Genomic DNA, 21,819 nt, shown 5'->3' with positions numbered 1-21,819 from the left:
GTTCAGGATGTCCCGTAAGGAGTGTCAAGACCATCAACCGGACAGTCTCTGTGATGACCACCAGCAACCCATTTACCAGGATGGTGGGCGGTCGCCGAAGCGATGGTTTCTCCCCTCTACACCCCATGGTGAGGTCCCTTGGTCAATGATTGGCTGATAAAGAGGACAATGTAACACTTGTAATTATGACCCAAAGCTGTAACAAACAAGGGTCTCTCTTGTGTTTGAACCTCTAGCCCTCCACAGACCCTCATTCAACTTTCATTGTCTGCGGAAACAAAGCAGTCAAGGCGATGACACCCCCTTGACCCCTTCCGTTCCCCTTCGAACAGCTCTACCCCTGCATCTGCTGCAGCAGCAGGTAGGTACCACTGAACCAAACGCACACAACCAAACTGATGTTTACTGTTATATCCATCGAAATATGCTAGACAGGACTCGCTACACGTACAATATGCACCCGTCTTCATTTAGGCAGTAGAATAAAGGTATGGTTTGACGCCCGTTAACCCCTTCATTAATCTGTTGCCAAGGTGATGGCGGTGGCTGGCCTGGACTCCAGCAGAGTCCCGCGTCACTCTCCGTCACGTTCTCTACGCTCCTGGGCCACGCCCCCCGTCTCCCCCAGCAGCAGGGACCACTCCCATTACTACACACCCTTGATCCAGGTGTGTGTGTGTGTGTGTGTGTGTGGTGTGTGGTAAGCAATGGCTGAGTGTATTGAGAGATACTATACATGTGTGAACGTAAACATATGGATTCATGTGTCTGTATTTATCCAGGTGGACTGGCGTGGGTTGAGCAGTGTGAGTAGCACCCCTGGCTCTGTGCGAAGGAGCACCTGGTACACTGACGCCCCAGAAGCCCCCCTAAGCCGTACTTACTCCCCCTTACAGCTCCAGATCCCACCAGAATATCGCAGGCAGTACCACCAGAACAGAGGCAGTGCTAACAGCCTAGTGGAGGCTGTGAGTAGCCCTGACACACACACACACACACACACACACACACACACACACACACACACACACACACACACACACACACACACACACACACACACACACACACACACACACACACACACACACACTTTGACTGATTGAATGATACATTTTTCCCTATAATGTTTCAGGTGTTGATTTCAGAAGGACTGGGGAAATACGCCAAGGACCCCAAGTTTGTGTCGGCGACCAAGCACGAGATCGCGGACGCCTGCGAGATGACCATCGACGAGATGGAGAGTGCCGCCAGCAACCTGCTGAACGGCAGTATGGGTAATGGGGCGGGGGCAACGGACACAGTGACTGGCACGAGCCTCATGGACCGCAATCTCGAGGACTACAGCGATGAGGAGCCGGACATGTGCGGGAAATACGAGGAGGATCTGACTGATGAGTTGATATGCATCAGCACCCTATAGCAGTCACTCACACTAGACACAGGCTGCGTCTGACATGGCACCCTATTCCCTATAATGTGCTTCTAGTGCACTATATAGGGAGCGATGTGCCTTTTGGATGCAGCCAACAACCATACAAACAAACAAACAAGAGAACAAAGTGCCTTTCTTTCTGTGGAATGAATGGATGGATGAAAACACTGCCAGCTGGAGAGGAGTGGAGGGATGGAGTGGCACGCCAAAGATCCAACTTCAGAGGAGTCCCGCCCCTTCCTCTCCGTCTGTTTTGCAGCACCCAATGAAACAGAGAGTGAAATATAAGAGGGGGTTGTCCCAAAGGGGATGCAGTAATGTTGGGTTTCCTCCTCAACGACTTCATACAGAAATCACATATCAGTGAAATGAAGTTCCAGTCCTCAGCCATATCTCCCCTGCCTCCCGTTCGCCTTACCGTCTGCACAAAGACACTAAGAGTAGTCAATCATAGATGGAGAGTAGCGGCCATTTTACAGACCGCATTTTGAAACTGTGAACAACCAACATGAGAAAACGGTGTATTCCAATATCACACTCACTCCTGCCCAACCAATCACTCTTCAGGGATGACTTAGCAGCCATAATATTTTAATGAAAGGACAATCTATTAAAGTGTAGGTGTATTTTAAACCCTCTAAGAAAAATATATTATTTGAAAGAGATGCTTTATATGTAGTTATTTATGGATCGTTACAGGTATAACATATTCCCCATGCCTATGAAATAGATAAGTATTGTTTTATTTGGAATGAATATGAAATTATATTTGATTATGTTTAGCCTTTTTTTCTCACTACTTTTAAGGGGAACCATGTTGATTTAGAATTAATATGATGTCAAAGAGGTACTTTATCTCAAGTGCGTGTAGTTTGTTTCTACAGAAGTAGGGTTTGCCATTTACCAGCTTAGCTCACTGCCAACAGAAAATAACTAGTAACGCCAGGTTAGTGGGTTTGATTCCCAGGATCACCCATACGTAAAATGTATGCACGCAATGACTAAGACGCTTTGGATAAAAGCGGCTTCTGAAGGGCATACATAAGGACAACTCGGTACTATGATGGAAATGTTTGTCCTCCCAACCTATAATGTGCAACAAAAGTGCTCTTTCAAAAAAAAAAAAAAAAAGGGAAAATATGCTTTAAAAAGACACAGCTATTGCCAATAAAGCTGTATGATTCAAATGCGTTTTCCCCAAACGTGTCAAGGTCAACATAAACCCGGGTTGTGAAATGGCGTCCCGGCATGTAAATTCCTTGCCAATGGAATATTGTTTTCAACTACCAGCTCTCTCGACACAGAACACTCTCAGTTCAACACATGAATGGTGGAGGGCATTTTAAGATGGCCGCCAATAGTGATGGCCACTGTGGGTGTTTTGACTAATGGGGTTTAAATCCTGACAGTGGTAACAACACCCACTGCATTAGAAGTTATATCACTGGTTCAAGTATATTTCAAATGAATTTCAAATGTAATTAAGATGGTGAGACTGTACTTTTCCCTGTATGTCGTTACTGAGACCTTTGAATCAGTGACCTGCCAAGTGATACGTGATGGTATATTTCACTAAATTAAAACCCATCTTTATTTATACTGTATGCCAATGATTGAAGAAGAAAAAAAGACAACCTTGAAACAAAAGGTTTGTTAAACAACTTGTGCAATTCACAGCTTTATTTGTTCAGGCTACTTCTGTTTTAAAGATGCATTGAAATGTTGATGGTAATGTTAAACCCTGTACAGAATGTGTAAATGAAGGTTAAAATGATTCACTGTACTTGAGGATTTCTACCCGCTAACATTACAGCTAATTCCACATAGTAGCAAATTAGTTAACAAAAACATTTTTTTACATTCGCGTTAGTCTCTTGAATATTTGCCTGGAAATACAATGGACTGCTGATGATTTTGTAATGTTCACAACTGAATAAACTCCACGGCACTGAATGCCTCCAGAGGACAGCATCTGTGCTCTACGTACTCAGCCGGCAGACATTAGAAAAATAATCAAATCTTACAAGGATTTCTAAAGAATATTATTTTCACAATCACAGCGGTTCTTGAGTCTGCGCTAAAATCGGTGTGCAAAGTGTTCGTGTAAGGCCTAGAGTCAATCAGCTCAAGGGCTCCACTCAATCAGATCCACTTTACCCGACATCCGCAAAGTGGTTGTTTTGACGATGTTGGAGGTGGAACTGCGTTAGAAATGTCGAATCCACCTAAAGCGGACATTGCCATTGGTTGCACGGAGTCGCATTAACAGAAATCCCATGCAGCCTTGTTCACAAGTTTGAACACTGGAATGTTGAGATGTAATCTACACCTGGATTAGGTTGATAGAAATCCTCATTTTGTTTAATGATTTTCATTTTGAGCGTCATTTCTATATAGCCTACATTTTCTGGTTCTGAACTTCTAACGTACACCGGACGGGTGCGGCTTCGTTACAATGATCATAAGAGCAGCTGCTCACCAATCTGACAGCTCCAACCCTCAGACACTGCCAAAACATCCGCTGTGTGGTTGTTGGCTGTCGCCGGTTCACGCTTGATCTGATTTAATCTAGGTCCGAGATCAAATATCACATTCCAGTGTTCAAACTTGTAATCAAGGCTGCATGGGACTTATCTTAATGTGACTCTGTGCGGCCAATGGCAATGTCCGTTTTAGGTATAAGGCCAGGAGACACTTGACAGCTCTAACGCTGTCCCACCTCGGACACCGCTAAAACAACTACTATGCGGATGTCTGCTAAAACTGATCTGATTGAGTAGAGCTCTAAGACTTAGAAGTCACATTGTTAAGGCTAGCATGAACATAAGGGTTAGAACTATGCAAGCGTATGAGAATACTACTGTAACATATTATTGCAGCTCTGCTCAAATTAAGCAATAAGGCACAAGGGTGTGGTATATTGTAAACGAAGAGAGGTTGGACAGAAAACCAGCATTATCAGGAAAGTAGGAAACACTGCAATCAAAAGTGATTCTCGTGGTTGTAGTTTCTGCTGGTTAGCATGCCGTGGCACTTTATTGACTACCAACGGAGTCTACTACATCTTCATGATGCTGAGTATTAAATAACAAAAAAGCAGCTGCCACTGAGACCCTTGAAGGTACAAGCTCTACCAGAATTTTACACCAATGGACGGGTTAGACAATGGAAGGTTTATCTGTACTTTTTACGCTACTGTTTTTCTTCACATATATCAAATTGTAAAAAAAAGAAAGAAACTTTGGCGGTAAAGACAGACGGATGTGTACATGAATACCTAGCATCCACCTCTGGCTGTTCAGGCCCTTAGGAGATTCCACACATCTGTGTGAAGCTCATCGCTGGGTCTCTAGAGAGCCAGGCTGGTACACAGGCACCCCGGGGTCGCAGAGCTCCGGTCGCCCTCTGATGATGTCAGCAGCCTTCTCCGCGATCATAATGGTGGGGGCGTTGAGGTTGCCGCTGACGACGCTGGGCATGATGGAGGCGTCGACCACACGGAGGCCCTCGAGGCCCAGCACGCGCGTCTCTGGATCCACCACCGCCATTGGGTCAGATGGAGAACCCATCTTACACGTGCAGGACGGATGGTAGGCGCTGTCTGCCTTCTCACGCACAAACGCGTCAATCTCGGCGTCTGACTGACACTCAGGCCCTGGCTGTACCTCGGGCCCCCGGAATGGGTCGAAGGCCTTCTGGGCAAAGATCTCCCGAGAAAGCTTGACACACTCCCTGAACTCCCATACATCTGTGTCTGAGGCAGAGAGGGGAGACACACAAGTCAAACACACAGGGCCTGTTTCCCAGATCCAGATTAAGACTATACCTGGACTAAATAGCAGAGGCATTTTCAGTTTGGGAATAGGCTTAATCTGGGTCTGGGAAACAATGCATTCAGAGAATGTTGTTAGGCATGGTCTGGTGACAGTATACAAGGCAGAACATACCTGTTGAGAGGTAGTTGGGCTGGATGATTGGGTGATCTAGAGGGCTGGCGCTCTTCAGCTTTAACCATCCAATACTAGTACTTCGCATTGGTCCCACGTGAACCTGTCACATCAAAGCGGGCCAATCGGTTTCCAGTATCAACATTAGTTCAGATTTCAGAGACGTGACAGGTTTAGCATGACAACAAACATCATGAGTTTGCTTAAAGCACAAGCTGATCTGCTAACAGGTTAAGGTTCATTGCTACTTCATGGGGAAGTCCTAAGTACATGAGAGTGTGAACTTGTACAAACTATGGTAAATTATTGTAGTGTCATTATGTCTCATCTAGGCTCAGTGGTACAGCTTCAGAAAAGTTCTCTAGAAACATAACAGGCAATGTTATTGTCACATTTATGACCGAAGGCAGCAGTTGATAAAAGTACTTCCAACATTTCCATTTAAAATTGCAATAGGAATGGCTACAGATTCTGAGGAATTGGGTTATTCAAACTACATGTGCCGTTGTTGCCCCCCGTTCAAAACAGTGGATTGGATAAGGTAAAAAGGCACAGGAAAAAAGGTTCAATAAAATGCAAGTCCTGGTGATAAAGTGCTTGCAAAAATTCTTGCACAGTTCAATCGATACCACAACTGTGAATGCATTACGTGTGTGCAGGTGTGAGTGGGAAACGCCTTTCACAACATGCAGAGCCTTGGATGAGTCAGAGCATGGACATAAAGAGGGTGTTCAGCATGGAGAGATTTATCGGGTTGAGACACACATCCCCACGCACAGCTTACCTGGTAAGCTTCTATCTTGGAGGCGACGCGGCCGTGGTCGATGACCTGCGAGGGCAGGAAGTGGAACTGGATGTCGGGGTGGGCCACACCCCCTCTGCTCCGGATGAAGCCCCCGCTCTCCAGGTGGGCCGTGGCCCCGTATCCTGGGAGGCAGGTTCCATGGTTACCGGGTTAAATCATTTGTATGCCAGACGCAATTCTCGTGAAATGACATTCTCACAAAATAAAAACGAGCCATCAGAACCGTCGCTGATGTGTTTACCCTGTGTACTTGTTTGACCTGTGTACTTGTTTGACCTGTGTACTTGTTTGACCTGTGTACTTGTGTAGCTTTGCTGTACTTGTGTAGCTTTGCTGTACTTGTGTAGCTTTGCTGTACTTGTGTAGCTTTGCTGTACTTGTGTAGCTTTGCTGTACTTGTGTAGCTTTGCTGTACTTGTTTGTTATACCTGTATATTGGAGGAGCCACTCCAGGCCAATCTTGACCATGTGGAAAGGCTTCTGGGCCTTGTACAGGGTGATGGGCTGAGAGCACTGCTGCTGAACATACAGCTCCAGGTGGTCCTGAAGATTACTGCCCACTCCTACAGATAGGAACGCACACACACACCACAACATTATGTAAGGTCGTTTAAAAAAAAAAAAAAACAGTACTACTCTCCACACACACACACCCTGTATATGTAATCATTAGTGAATGTCCTTGAGCTTTGCTACAGCTGCTATAATGCATTTCACTGGCTCATTATTATTTGTATATAACTAACTAACTTCTCTGGAAACTTGCCTCAATGGGAATGTCTTACTATGAAACCTAACCGGCTTTAGCTGTCAAATCAAATGTTATTGGTCACATACACATGGTTAGCAGATGTTAAAGCGAGTGTAGCGAAATGCTTGTACTTCTGGTTCTGACAGCGCAGTAACATCTAACAAGTAAATCGAACAATTCCCCAACAACTACCTAATACACACATATCCAAAAGGGGTGAACGAGAATATGTACATATAAAATATATGGATAAGCGATAGCCGAGCTGCATAGGCAAGGTGCAATAGATGGTATAAAATACAGTATACAGCATATGATATGAGTAATGTAAGATATGGAAACATTATTAAAGTGGGATTGTTTAAAGTGACTAGTGATCTATTTGTTAAAATGACCAGTGATTGGGTCTCCATGTAGGCAGCAGCCTCTGAGTTAGTGATAGCTGTTTAGCAGTCTGATGGCCTTGAGACTGAAGAACAGCTTCTGTCTCTGTCCCAGCTATGATGCACCTGTACTGACCTCGCCTTCTGGATGATAGCGGGGTGAACAGGCAGTGGCTTGGGTGGTTGTTGTCTTTGATGATCTTTTTGGCCTTCCTGTGACATCGGATGCTATAGGTGTCATGGAGGGCAGGTAGTTTGCCCTGGTGATGCGTTGTGCAGACCGCACCACCTTCTGGAGAGTCTTGCGGTTGAGGGCGGAGAAGTTGCTGTACCAGGCTGTGATACAGCCTGACAGGATGCTCTCGATTATTATGGATTTGTAAAAGTTTGTTAGGGTTTTGGGTGACAAGCCAAATTTCTTCAGCCTCCTGAGGTTGAAGAGGCACAGTTGCGCCTTCTTCGCCACAGTATCTGTGTGCGTGAACCATTTCAGTTTTTCGTTGATATGTACGCTGAGGAACTTAACTTTCCACTTTCTCCACTACTGTCCCTTCGATGTGGATAGGGGGTGGTCCCTCCGCTGTTACCTGAAGTCCGCAATCATCTCCTTTGTTTTGTTGACGTAGAGGTTATTTTCCCGACACCACACTCCGAGGGCCCTCATCTTCTCCCTATAGGCTGTCTCGTCGTTGTTGGTAATCAAGCCCACTACTGTTGTGTCGTCTGCAAACTTGATAACTGAGTTGGAGGCGTGCATGGCCATGCAGTCATGGGTGAACAGGGAGTACAGGAAGGGGCTGAGCACGCACCCTTGTGGGGCCCCAGTGTTGAGGGTCAGCGAAGTGGAAATGTTTCTTACCTTCACCACCTGGGGGCGGCCCGTCAGGAAGTCCAGGACCCAATTGTGCAGGGCGGGGTTGAGGCCCAGGGCCTCCAGCTTGATGATGAGATTGGAGGGTACTATATTGTTGAATGCTGAGCTGTAGTCAATGAACAGCATTCTTACATAGGTATTCCTCTTGTCCAGATGGGATAGGGCAGTGTGCAGGCGATCACATCGTATAGTTCTTTAGTCGTAGTGTACTTAGTTTAAATTGGTTTCTGTTCTTGTCCATTAGTGTTCTGTATTTTCTCATGCTTTATGTGGACCCCAGAAAGAATAGCTGCTGCTTTTTCATCAGCTAATGGAAACACACACACAGTGTTGATCATTTATCCTAATTGCCTAGTCCCCTCTACTCCTACCTACAGTGCATTTGGAAAGTATTCCAGACCCCTTCCCCTTTTCCACAGTTTGTTATGTTACAGCCTTATTCTAAAATGGATGAAATATGTATTTTTCCTCAGTCTACACACAATACCCCATAATGACAAAGCAAAAACAGGTTATAATTGTTTTGCGAATGTATTAAAAATAAAATAACAGAAATACCTTATTTACATAAGTATTCAGACCTTTTGCTATGAGAGTCGAAATTTAGCTCAGGTGCATCCTGTTTCCATTGAGCATTCCCGAGACGTTTCTACAACTTGATCCACCTGTGGTAAATTCAATTCATTGGACATGATTTGGAAAGGCACACAGCTGTCTATAAGGTCCCACAGTTGACAGTGCATGTCAGAGCAAACACCAAGCCAGGAGGTCGAAGGAATTGTGCGTAGAGCTCCAAGACAGGACTGTGTCGTGGCACATACCTGGGGAAGGGTACCAAAACATTTCTGCCGCATTAAAGGTCCCCAAGAACACAGTGGCCTCTGTCATTCTTAAATGGAAGAAGTTTGGAACCACCAAGACTCTTCCTAGAGCTGGCTGCCCGGCTAAACTGAGTAATCGGGGGAGAAGGGCCTTGGTCAGGGAGTTTAGAGCTCCTCTGTGGAGATGGGAGAACCTTGCAGAAGGACAACCATCTCTGCAGCACTCCACCAAGCAGGCCTTTATGGTAGAGTGGCCAGATGGAAGCCACTCCTCAGAAAAAGGCACATGACAGCCTGATCTTGATAAACAACATTTTCTGGTCTGATGAAACCAAGATTGAACTCTTTGGCCTGAATGCCAAGCATCACGCCTGGAGGAAACCTGGAATCATCCCTACGGGGAAGCATGGTGGTGGCAGCATCATGCTGTGGGGATGGTTTTCAGCGGTAGAAACTGGGAAACTAGTCAGGATCGAGGGCAAGATGAATGGAGCAAAGTACAGAGAGATCCATGATGAAAACCCGCTCCAGAACGCTCAGGACCTCCGACTGGTGCAAAGATTCACCTTCCAACAGGACAACGACCCTAAGCACTCAGCTAAGACATTGCAGGAGAGGCTTTGGGACAAGTCTCTGCATGTCCTTGTGTGGCCCAGCCAGATCCCGGACTTGAACCCGATCGAACATCTCTGGAGAAACCTGAAAATAGCTGTGAAGCGATGCTCCCCATCCATCCTGACAGAGCTTGAGAGGATCTGCAGAGAAGAATGGGAAAACCTCCCCAAATAAAGGTGTGCCAAGCTTGCAGTGTCACACCCAAGAAGACTTGATGCTGTAATTTTTTTTAAATCATCAATTTTAGAATAAGGCTGTAACGTAACAAAATGAGGAAAAAGTCAAAGGGTATGTATAAATTACCTGAACTAACTTGTACATTGACTCAGTATCGTTACTCCTTGTATATAGCTTTGTTATTGTTATTTATTGTGTTACTATTATTATTTGCACATTTTCTCTCTTCATTGTTGGTTAAGGGCTCGTAAGTAAGCATTTCACGGTCAACTCTACACCGGTTGTACTTGGCGTATGTGACAAAATGTTATTTGAAGACAATGGGGGTCAGGTGGGGTCATTAGGTCACCTGGTAGATGCTGGACCACAGGGATGTCTAGCTGTTTCAGATCATCAGCGTTGCCCACCCCAGACAGCATGAGAAGCTGTGGGGAGTTGATGGCCCCACCACTGAGAATGACCTCCTTTTCAGCAAAAACCTGAGAGAGAGAGAGAGAGAGAGAGAAGAGATGAATAGAGAGATATGTGAGGAGATATAGGCTGTTGAATTTCCCAAAGACCTACCTGCTTCTTCTCCCCGTTCTGAGTGTACTCCACGCCCACAGCTCTCCTCCCATCAAACAGGATCCTGGTGGTCAGACATTGCACCTCTGTCCTCAGGTTGGCTCGGGTAAGGACCGGTCGCAGGTACGCACTGGCTGTGCTCCACCTCTTACCTTGGGGACGGGGGTAAGAGAGAGGGGGATGAGAAGATAAGTCCGTTTATAATGCCGTTCCCTACTTCTTTTACTTGTACAGATACCGACGTCTGCATACACTGTCTACAAACATTAAGAACAACTTCAGAATATTGAGTTGTACCCCCTTATGCCCTCAGTACGGCCTCAATTCCTCGGGGCATGGACTCTACAAGGTGTCGAAAGCGTTCCACATGTTAACTACAATGTTTCCCACAGCTGTGTCAAGTTGGCTGGATGTCCTGTGGGTGGTGGACTGTTCTTGATGCACACAGGAAACTGTTGAGCGTGAAAAAGTGAGCAGCGGTGCAGTTCTTGACACAAACCGGTGTGTCTGGCACCTACAATCGTACCCTGTTCAAAGGCACTTAAATATTTTGTCTTGCCCATTCACCCTCTGAATGGCACACGCACACAATCCATGTCTCAATTGTCTCAAAGCTTAAAAAACATTATTTAACCTGTCCTCCCCTTCATCTCAACTGATTGAAGTGGATTTAACAAGTGACATCAATACGGGATCATAGCTCCCACCAGAGTTCACCGGGTCAGTCTGTCATGGAAAGAGCAGGTGTTCCTAATGTTTTGTACACTCAGTGTATGTGCACATATCTTTAATTCATCCCCTACCTTCATAGATGGTCATGTCCATCCAGCCCAAGCCCTCCTGCTGAAAGCCGTTCATGTCGTTAGTGAAGGGGTACCCAGCCTGCTGGCCAGCCTCTATGAAGGCCCGGTGTAGAGGGTGGTTCGTCTTCCCCCGGGACACGTGCAGGGGCCCGCTGCCTCCCCGGTACCGGTCGCCTCCCAGCTCGTGGCACTGGGCCTTGCGGAAGTAGGGCAGGCAGTGGTCGTAGTCCCAGCCCTCCGCCCCCTCCCTCTGCCAGCGGTTGTAGTCCTCACCATGGCCCCGGATGTACACCATGGCATTGAGAGAGGAGGAGCCACCCCACACCCTGCCGCGGGGCCAGTACATCACCCGGTTGTTCACATGCTCCTGGGGCAGGGTGTGGTAGAACCAGTTGACCTTGTCGTCACACAGGTTGTAGGTGAGGGCGGCCGGCATGTGGATCTTCCAGGAGAGACGGATGTTGCCCAGGGTCCTGTCCTTAGGGCCGGCCTCCAGCAGGAGCACCGACTCCTGGGGATCCTCCGTGAGACGGTTGGCCAGGACGCAGCCCGCCGAGCCAGCGCCCACGATGACATAGTTGAAGGACGGGGTGCTGGATTTGGCTGCTGTGGTGCTGTACCTGGGAGAGGGGTCCCAGTCCCTACTTCTGTTCAGGGCATTGGGGGACCCTCTTAACCAGGCTGAAACACACCTGCCCACTCCCATATTGAACCCGACTTTGCCTGAAGCAGCTGCAGAGAGCATCCTGGTGGCTCTGATGGCACACCTGCACAATAAAATACATCACGAATAAATAAGAAATAGTACATGTTTTTTTTGTGTGTAGAAAAAAACCCAGATGATTTCAAGCAAATCACTTCAGATGTCAATTATATTATGTAAACGCTTGGAAAACAGAAGATTAGTGGAACAAATATTGTAAAAAACAGCACAACTCAAAGTCCATGCACTGCCTGTCACATGATGCGCACAAGTTCGAGATTTTAGGAACAACATGACAAAATGAAAACATGATACAGTACCCTACTTGTATCATATTGCTAGTCTAGTTGAATAATGTATGGGCTTTACGGACTATACTGGGAGGGGCTATAGATAGGAATTAACGCCTCCCTTCTCGAGTTTCATTTTCAAGATAGCAAATAACTTTCATCGCTCTCAAAAAAAGAGAAATGTCTGCAACATCAACTATATTTTCTTGGAATAACGTTTTTTTTGTCCGCGTCAATAAAAACACGTGTATGCTATGATTTTCAAAAGATGCAGGCAATAAGACGATATAAAACTTTGGAGTGGGGTCACAACAATTCAGAAAACGGCGAATAAGTTTGCGAACTGTGGTTGTGGTTGACACAAAGTGTCATTAAACTTCACCCACTTTATGTGGTTATACATGGAAATAACGGGGGGAAAAAACGGGTTTACTTACGGTTATACTTGATCGCATCGACCTATATCTCCCGAAACTGTCACAATCTGCAGAGATAAGAGGGCGGAGTTGACGGGGTGCTGGAGTTGGCTTGCAATGCACCCCGGGTACAACAAAGTGGTAACGGTCCTACAATGATCTGTCCTACCCAACAACATATATAACACCTCAAATCAAATCAAAGTTTATTTGACACGTGCGACGAATACAACAGGGGTTGTAGACCTTACAGTGAAATGCTTACTTACAGGCAGTGCAATTTTTAAGTAAAAGAAAAGGTATTAGGTGAACAAGTATAGAAATAAAAACATCAGTAAAAAAGACAGTGAAAAATAACAGTAGCGAGGCTATATAAAGTGGCAAGGCTACAACAGTTGCAAGGCTATATACAGGCACCAGTTAGTCGGGCTGATTGAGGTAGTATGTACATGTAGGTATTGTTGAAGTGACTATGCTTACATGATAAACAGAGAGTAGCAGTAGCATAAAAGAGGGGTTGGGGGTAGCCATTTGATTACCTGTTCAGGATTCTTATGGCTTGGGGGTAGAAACTGTGTTCCTTGGTGTTCCTGTACCGCTTGCCATGCGGTAGTAGAGAGAACAGTCTATGACTGGGGTGGCTGTGTCTTTGACAATTTCTAGGGCCTTTCTCTGACACCACCTGGTATAGAGGTCCTGGATGGCAGGCATCTTAGCCCCAGTGATGTACTGGGCCGTACGCACTACCCTCTGTAGTGCCTTGCGGTCGGAGGCCGAGCAGTTGCAGTACCAGGCAGTGATGCAACCAGTCAGGGATGCTCTCGATGTTGCAGCTGTAGAACCTTTTGAGGATCTGAGGACCCATGCCAAATATTTTTAGTTCCCTGAGGGGGAATAGGCTTTGTCATGCCCTCTTCACGACTGTCTTAGTGTGATTGGACCATTCTAGTTTGTTGGTGATGTGGACACCAAGGAACTTAAAGCTCTCAACCTGCTCCACTACAGCTCCGTCGATGAGGATGGGGGCATGCTCGGTCCTCCTTTCCATGTAGGCCACAATCATCTGGATTGCTAATGTTGTGTATTGGCCATTGAGAGGCTTTGAAGCCATTGGTTGGCCATATTGCACTCCCTAGTAGGAGCAGTCCGCCATTGGAATGAATAGAATTCTACAGTATTTCAATTAAACGTTTCAAGGACAAAATTACATGTATTTAAGTGTGCGTTCATAAATCCACTCAGGAGTGCTAGAGTGCACAATGAGTGCACTCTGGGCATTCATAAATTCAGAGCGTTGGTAGAATGTCCATTCATAAATTCAGAGCGTTTCGCTCCCGGTGTGTTCAGTACACACACTGGACTCTCTGGTCGAGTAGTAGGGTTGATCAGAGCGTTCTGACCTCCCAACTGCAGTCAAGCACCCAACCTAACTGGCTAACGTTGGCTAGATTGCTATCTACTTCCAGACACAAATGAGAGAACACCTCACTCTGATAATTTTACTCGCCCCAGCTGAACTGGTTAGGCTTTTTTCGTGTTATTCAGAGCGTTGGTGAATAACTGCTCTACATTGTTATTCAGTTAATTATTCTGCTCTCTGGCACTCTCAGACGAGAGTCTTCTGATATCGAAGTATAGCCAGAGTGAGGACAGTAACATTTGTACTCTCAACAACAACAAAAATTGTTTAAGGAAAATGTTTATATATATATATATTATATATATATATATATAAACATGTATGTTTAGCTCACATCATATCATTTAAATGTATGTATTAAGGTGTATGTAATATAGTAAACTAGTCAAAAATAATGTAGATATTAAAAAATCAATTTTTATAGCTTCCAAAATATTTTTTTTTACAACGAAGGAGGAATACCAAGATGGCTGCGGTGTGGCTTCAATACAGTGCCCCCTGGTAGTCATGCAGGGGTCATACACATCATTGGTCCTGCCATGGGACCCTGCAATCCAGAGCTCCGGGTGCCAAGCGCACTTAACGGTACATACTGTAGCTTGTCCTCATATTTAACCAAGACTCAACTTCAGTAGGCAGATGGATTTGGGGCTGTCACAAGTTTATCATAGGGCAGACTCTTTCACGTGATATTTGTTTTGCAACTACAGATGACTAAAGTTGTATCATTTTCAATCATGAGGACCTTGACATTGATTTTATTCTCTTAGTTGCTTACTGCTCAGCCATCACCCTCAATTGTAAGTTTTATTTGTCCTATAAAAAAAACAGGCACATTTTATGTGAAAAAGCTTAGATGCAATATTCATCTTTTGAATGGTTGTTTATTTAAAATCTACAGTGTTACCTGTGAGAAATTAGAAGATGGTGAGTTGATAGTCCAAGGATGGTTCACTCAGATGACAAAATATTTGTGTTCTCACCTTGAAGGTATGAAAAAGGAGAAACTATAATCCACATTAGTCAAAATGAGTCTCTCTAGTACATAAACTGTTTCCCGACCTGCAAGGGGCACTATCAATGTTCGCTACATTGGTGTCAGAAGTGGGATGATGGGTTTGGGTTATTTGTTTCCACAAGGGATACCACCGGATTGGACAGAGATTCCTGAAGCCAGTCCTTCTCATCTGTGTGCACTCAAAGCTGCTCTTCTGCCTGAAGACTGGGGGGCTCTTCGGCTGAACATAAGTTAGGTCATCAACATATACAATAGGGAAAGCTAATATGAATTCAATTCATGATATAAATAGATTGGGTGAATTTACAGTGATGCATGTTATAGCAACACATAACGTTTGCAGGAAGCATTCACGATCTCACAGGAACTTGGACCGATATAAATGGCAATACATATCGCTGTCGTTATGAACCACCTTTGGGAGAAGATGACCTCAGTGGTCTCGAACAGTTGGGACTACTATAGCCCATTCCTTTACAGCAAACTTAAAATCACAATCATTGGCTGTATTGCTGAATAATTGGAATAGAAAAAGGCAAATGTCTAACTCTCTGTATTATGTTCAGGTAAGGCTCATTGAGATCATTTCTCTTCTTCATACAGCTGTGGTTCTATCACCTTGCACCTGCAGAGCCAGGTTTCCAGCCAATCATCACTGCTTACACTCTCCCGCCACCGGCAGTAGGTGAATATTCAAAGTATACGACGTTTTTTTGAAGTATTATTATATATTTTTTATTCCTCTGTCAATTTAATGGTGATATTTGTTTATTTTATTATAATAACCTAAATAATTAGCATATACTGATGGAATTGATACTACACTGGAAAAAAATATCAACGCAACACGCAACAATTTCAAAGATTTTACTGAGTTACAGTTCATGTAAGGAAATCTGTCAATTGAAATAAATAAATTAGGCCCTAATCTATGGATTTCACATAACTGGGAATACAGATATGCATCTGTTGGTCACAGATACCTTAAAAAAGGGGAGGGACAGGGATTAGAAAACCAGTCAGTATCTGTTGTGACCACCATTTGCCTCATGCAGAGCGACACATCTCCTTCGCATGGAGTTGGTCAGGCTGTTGATTGTGGCCTGTGGAATGTTGTCCCACTCCTCTCCAGTGGCTATGCGAAGTTGCTGGATATTGGTGGAAACTGGGACACTGTCATAAACGTTGATCCAGATCATCCCAAACATGCTCAATGGGTGACATGTCTGGTGAGTATGCAGGCCATGGAAGAAGTGTGACAATTTAAGCTTCCAGGAATTGTGCACAGATCCTTCCGTGCATTATCATGCTGAAACATGAGGTGATGGCGGCGGATGATTGGCACGACAATGGGCCTCAGGGTCTCATCACGGTATCTCTGTGCATTCAACTTTCCATCGATAAAATGCAATTGTGTTTGTTGTCCGTAGCTTAAGCCTGCCCATACCATAACCCCACTGCCACCATGGGACACTCTGTTCAAACCGGTCACACACATGACCCCATACACTAGGTCTGCCATCTGCCCGGTACAGTTGAAACCGAGATTCACTCCTCCAGTGTGCCAGTGGCCATCGAAGGTGAGCATTTGCCCACTGAAGTCGATTATGACGCCGAACTGCAGTCAGGTCAAGACCATAGTGAGGACGACGAGCACGTAGATGAGCTTCCCTGAGACAATTTCTGGTTGTGCAAACCCAAAGGTTTGGTACTTGTTTTCAGTGCACGTGGTGTACCCTGCAGAAAACCATGTCTTCCAAAGGGCTGCGCTAGCTTTCGCTGAGTTCATGCAGTGGCATGGTGTCTTAAATTGGAGACGGTTGCCCCCTTGTGGCTAAATATGGAAGTCAAGTCTAACACATTCCTCTCTTCCAGCCTTGCTTTCCTCCAAAGCAGAGTGTCCAAACACATTGACAGGCAACAACCTTGTTTTGAGAAATTCTTCAAGAATTCTAAACCAGATTAATCATGTTTATAAGGTACCTCTGTATACACCCTGATATGCTTAAATCCTTCTTTTGTTCCTTCTATGTCCGATAAGGTGTTTGTTGAGTGGAAGGGGAAGGGACTGGCCACAATTGAAGACTTATATATAGATAAGCAATTAGCATCATTCATCCAATTAAAGAATAAATTCAAACTCTCTCAATCATATGTTATGTTATTTACAAGTCAGACACTAAATCAAAGGGAAAATTCAAAATGTTGATACCCTCCCTGTACAACATTTGTTTTGGTCCGCTACAGCGCCCTCCCAACTCAAAACACCTCATCTCACAGTTTCTCTCCAACTACACAGAGGCCTCTACTAGTCATCTCAAGGAGAACTGGGGTAAAGAGTTCAATATTGAGATCTCAGATGATCTATGGGGAGAAGCCCTGTCTAGAATCACTCCTGTTCTATCAATGTAAATGTCAATTAATACAATACAAAGTCAAAACCAAATGACATATAATTTAACCCCAGGTCTCCTCACTGTGTGACAAATGAGGATTCATTAACTCATCTTTTTTGGCTCTGCCCCCTAATTAATCATTTTTGGAGGAACGATTGGTATTCAAAGGTATATGAGAAGGACATTGAACCTGACCCAGAACTTGCTCACTTTCGCTGCTCAGTCTATTCTAAGATAGTCCTATGAGGAACAACAGGCTCTGATGTTTGAAATGGTGGCTGCAAAAAATATCCTCACAGAATGGAAGTTAGCCATCCCCCCCTTGCTTCCGTAGATGGCAAGCAGAAAATATTAACATCATAAACATTTAAAAAACATTTTTTAAATCAGGACTAGCTCCTCCAGAATATTTTTCAAAAGTTGGGGTCCGTTTCCTGACTTTCTGGACTGATTGTGGACACTGATTAGGAACACATTTTTTGTTGTAACTGTCATAGTGTTCTTCTATTCTTGTCCCATGTCTTGCTGAGGCAATACTTCACTTCACAAGTCAGGTAGCTGTTTTTGTTTTGCACTAATTTGTAAAAGAAAATCATAAAAAAATAAATAAAATAAAAATGTTTAATTAAAAAATAATATATATAGGGAACACACATTATGAACTAACTGTGTCCGAATGTAAACATAATTAGGATTCATGTGTTCCCCTCTACCCTAGTGTTAATTACTATTACATATTAAGGAACTGGCAGTACATATGTGTGTCTATCTCTGTTTTCTTCCATGTACATATTAGACAAAGAAGAAAATCACTGAATAAATACCTAGATCAGTGGTTCTCAAAGTGGTGGGAGCAAGGTTTTGGGGGTTGCCAGTGTGAAACTGAAAAACACATACAGTGCATTCAGAACCCTGGACTTTTTCCACATTTTGTTAAGTTACGGCCTTATTCTAAAAATCGATTAAATAGTTTCCCTGCCCTCATCAATCTACACACAATACCCAATAATGACAAAGCAAAAACAGGTTTTTAGAAATGTTTTCAAATTTATAAAAAATAAATAAATATCACATTTACAGAAGTATTCAGACCCTTTACTCTGTACTTTGTTGAAGCACCTTTAGCAGCGATTACAGCCTCGAGTCTTCTTGGGTATGACGCCATAATCTTGACACACCTGTATTTGGGGAGTTTCTCCCATTCTTCTCTGCAGATCCTCTCAAGCTCTGTCAGGTTGGATGGGGAGCGTCACTTCAAAGCTGTTTTCAGGTCTCTCCAGAGATGTTCAATCGGGTTCAAGTCTGGGCTCTGGCTGGGCCCCGCAAGGACATTCAGAGACTTGTCCCGAAGCCACTCCTGCATTGTCTTGGCTGTGTGCTTAGGGTCGTTGTCCTGTTGGAAGGTGAACCTTCACCCCAGTCTGAGGTCCTGAGCACTCTGGAGCAGGTTTTCATCAAGGATCTCTCTGTACTTTTCTCTGTTAATCTTTCCCTCGATCCGGACTAGTCTCCCACAACATGATGCTGCCACCACCATGCTTCACTGTAGGGATAGTGCCAGGTTTCCTCCAGATGTGACGCTTGGCATTCAGGCCAAAGAGTTCAATCTTGGTTTCATCAGACCAGAGAATCTTGTTTCTCATGGCCTGAGAGTCTTTAGGTGCCTTTTGGCAAACTCCAAGCAGGCTTCTGTCGGGCCATTCTACCATAAAGGCCTGATTGGTGGAGTGCTGCGGAGATGGTTGTCCTTCTGGAAGGTTATCCCATCTCCACAGAGGAACTGTAGAGCTCCATTGGGTTCTTGGTCACCTCCCTGACCAAGGTCCTTTTTAATTTGAACTGTTATTTAACGAGGCAAGTAAGTTTAGAACAAATTCTTATTTTCAATGACGGCCTAAGAACAGTGGGTTAACTGCCTTGTTCAGGGGCAGAATGACAGATTTTTACCTTGTCAGCTCAGGGATTCGATCTTGCAACCTTTCGGTTACTAGTCCAACGCTCTAAAACACTTTGTTGGCCAGCTCCAGGAAGGGTTTGGTGGTTCCAAACTTCTTCCATTTAAGAATGATGGAGGCCATTGTGTTCTTGGGGACCTTCAATGCTGCAGATATTTTTTGGTACCATTGGGCTCACGAGTGCTGCAGCGGTCTAAGGCACTGCATCTCAGAGCAAGAGGCATCACTACAGTCCCTGGTTTGTATCCAGGCTGTATCACATCCGGCCGTGATTGGGAGTCACGTAGGGCAGTGCACAATTGGCCCAGCGTCGTCCGGGTACTCTTTTAGAATGTCATGATTTCTGTTGAGTTCAGGTCATTTTGGAGAGATGATGACTTACCGGTAAATTTTTGCACAGGAAGCATTGTCTGAAATAGAAGAACAATGACATTGTTAGTGTTAATCAACAATTACAATCAACAATTATTTAACAGCCTGTACACTGACCAACCTCGAAAGTCCTATTGACTATCCTGCAATGCCCCTATTTATCATGACCAGCCTGTGAGGCCCCTAATTTACAATGACCAGCCTGTGAGGAGCCTATTTATCCTGACCAGCCTGTGAGGAGCCTTTAATTATACACCAGCCTGGGAGGAGCCTTTAATTATACACCAGCCTGGGAGGAGCCTTTAATTATACACCAACCTGGGAGGAGCCTTTAATTATACACCAGCCTGTGAGGATCCTTTAATTATACACCAGCCTGTGAGGATTCTTTAATTATACACCAGCTTGTGAGGAGACTTTTATTGTACACCAGCCTAGGAGAAGCCTTTAATTATACACCAGCCTGCGAGGAGCCTTTAATTATTCACCAGCCTGGGAGGAGCCTTTAATTATACACCAGCCTGTGAGGAGCCTTTAATTATACACCAGCCTGTGAGGAGCCTTTAATTATACACCAGCCTGGGAGGAGCCTTTAATTATACATCAGCCTGCGAGGCACCTACACTGAGTGTACAAAACATTAGGAACACCTTCCTAATTAAAAAAAGAAAGTAATTTAACCTCTATTTAACTAGGCATGTCAGTTAGGAACAAATTCTTATTTACAATGACGGCCTACCCCGGCCAAACCTGGACGACGTTGGACCAATTGTGAGCCGCTCTATGGGACTCCCAATCACTGCCGGATGTGATACTGCCTGGATACGAACCAGGGACTGTGGTGACGCCTCTTGCACTGAGTGTCTTAGACCTCTGCGCCACTCAGGAGCCCATTGAGTTGCACCACCTTTTGGCCTCAAAAGGACCCCAGGACCTCAAACTGGGGCGAAGGTTCACCTTCCAACAAGAAAAGGACCCTAAGCAAACAGCCAAGACAACGCAGGAGTGTCTTCGGGGCAAGTCTCTGAATGTCCTTGAGTGGCCCAGCCAGAGCCTGGACTTGAGGAAAATGAGAATGGATTAACAAGATTGTAGTTACGTCACAATACTAACCTAATTGACAGAGTGAAAATATGGAAGCTTGTACGGTATAAAAATATTCCAAAATATGCATCCCGTTTGCAACAAGGCACTTAAATAATACTGCTAAATTTGTGGCAAAACAATTACCTTTTTGTTCTGAATACAAAGTGTTCTGTTTGGGGCAAATCCAATACAACACATTACTGAGTACCACTCTCCATAGTTTCAAGCACAGTGGTGGCTGCATCATGTTATGGGTATGCTTGTGATCATTAAGGACTGGGGAGTTTTTCAGGATAAAGAAGAAATGGAATGGAGCTAAGCACAGGCAAAATCCTTATGGAAAACCTGGTTCAGTCTGCTTTCCACTAGTCACTGGGAGATAAATTCACCTTTCAGCAGGACAATAATCTAAATCACAAGGTCAAATCTACACTGGAGTTGCTTGCCAAGAAGACAGTGGATGTTCCTGAGCGGCCAATTTAAACTACTTGAAAATCTATGGCAAGACCTGAAAATGGTTGTTTGGCAATGATCAGCAACCAATTTGAAAGAGCTTGAAGAATTTTGAAAAGAATAATGGGCAAATGTTGCACAATCCAGGTGTGGAAAGCTCTTAGAGATTTACCCAGATAGACTCAACCGTAATTGCTGCCAAATGTGCTTCTACAGAGTATTGACTCAGTGGTGTGAATACTTATGTAAATGAGATATTTCTGTATTTCATTTTCAATACATTTGCTAACATTTAGGGGGGAAAAATCTCAATTTAATCAATTTTAAATTCAGGCTGTAACGCAACAAAAATGTGGAATAAGTCAAGGGGTACGAATACTTTCTGAGGGCACTGTAGTTATCGTCTCCCTTTACTACTGGTCTGTAGGATACCTTGCCCATGTCGATAGCGACGCCGAATTCCTTGACTAGAATACGGAAGTAGCATTGGAGACGACTTTGTCCAATATATCTATAACTAACCCAATACAGTTGA

At 44.5% G+C, this 21,819-nt stretch overlaps 2 protein-coding genes across 3 annotated transcripts in view; one reads left to right on the top strand and one right to left on the bottom strand.

Moving 5' to 3' along the window:
* LOC135504586 (voltage-dependent L-type calcium channel subunit alpha-1D-like) overlaps positions 1 to 3,401 on the top strand; it is a 51,209-nt gene extending 47,808 nt beyond the window's left edge. For both annotated transcript variants that reach the window (XM_064923301.1, XM_064923302.1), the window contains 5 exons: positions 7 to 128; positions 237 to 361; positions 534 to 668; positions 783 to 968; positions 1,136 to 3,401. In XM_064923301.1, coding sequence (XP_064779373.1) covers positions 7 to 128; positions 237 to 361; positions 534 to 668; positions 783 to 968; positions 1,136 to 1,423 — 856 coding nt within the window. In that variant the 3' untranslated portion in view covers positions 1,424 to 3,401. The remainder of the gene's footprint in view (positions 1 to 6; positions 129 to 236; positions 362 to 533; positions 669 to 782; positions 969 to 1,135) is intronic.
* Positions 3,084 to 12,710, bottom strand: chdh (choline dehydrogenase). The gene is made up of 8 exons (XM_064923306.1): positions 12,606 to 12,710; positions 11,176 to 11,942; positions 10,373 to 10,524; positions 10,158 to 10,287; positions 6,616 to 6,750; positions 6,167 to 6,309; positions 5,383 to 5,485; positions 3,084 to 5,189 (listed from the first exon to the last, which is right to left on the bottom strand). Exons 2-8 carry the CDS (start codon positions 11,918 to 11,920, stop codon positions 4,771 to 4,773), a joined length of 1,827 nt encoding a protein of 608 aa, XP_064779378.1. The 5' UTR covers positions 11,921 to 11,942; positions 12,606 to 12,710; the 3' UTR covers positions 3,084 to 4,770.
* Between the last annotated feature and the right edge of the window lie 9,109 nt (positions 12,711 to 21,819).

The sequence above is a fragment of the Oncorhynchus masou genome, chromosome 18, assembly GCF_036934945.1.
Source record: "Oncorhynchus masou masou isolate Uvic2021 chromosome 18, UVic_Omas_1.1, whole genome shotgun sequence".
NCBI classification, from domain to species: domain Eukaryota; kingdom Metazoa; phylum Chordata; class Actinopteri; order Salmoniformes; family Salmonidae; genus Oncorhynchus; species Oncorhynchus masou.
Note: the sequence above shows the minus strand (reverse complement) of the source record. Positions and strands in the feature narration are given on the sequence as shown.

Excerpts from the sequence above, each read along its gene's own strand:
- chdh (XM_064923306.1), bottom strand. The coding sequence starts at position 11,920 with ATGCTCTCTGCAGCTGCTTCAGGCAAAGTCGGGTTCAATATGGGAGTG. Across the intron at positions 10,525-11,175 it reads GGACATGACCATCTATGAAG|GTAAGAGGTGGAGCACAGCC; the intron begins GTAGGGGATGAA and ends CCCGTCCCCAAG. Across the intron at positions 10,288-10,372 it reads AGAACGGGGAGAAGAAGCAG|GTTTTTGCTGAAAAGGAGGT; the intron begins GTAGGTCTTTGG and ends TCTCTCTCTCAG.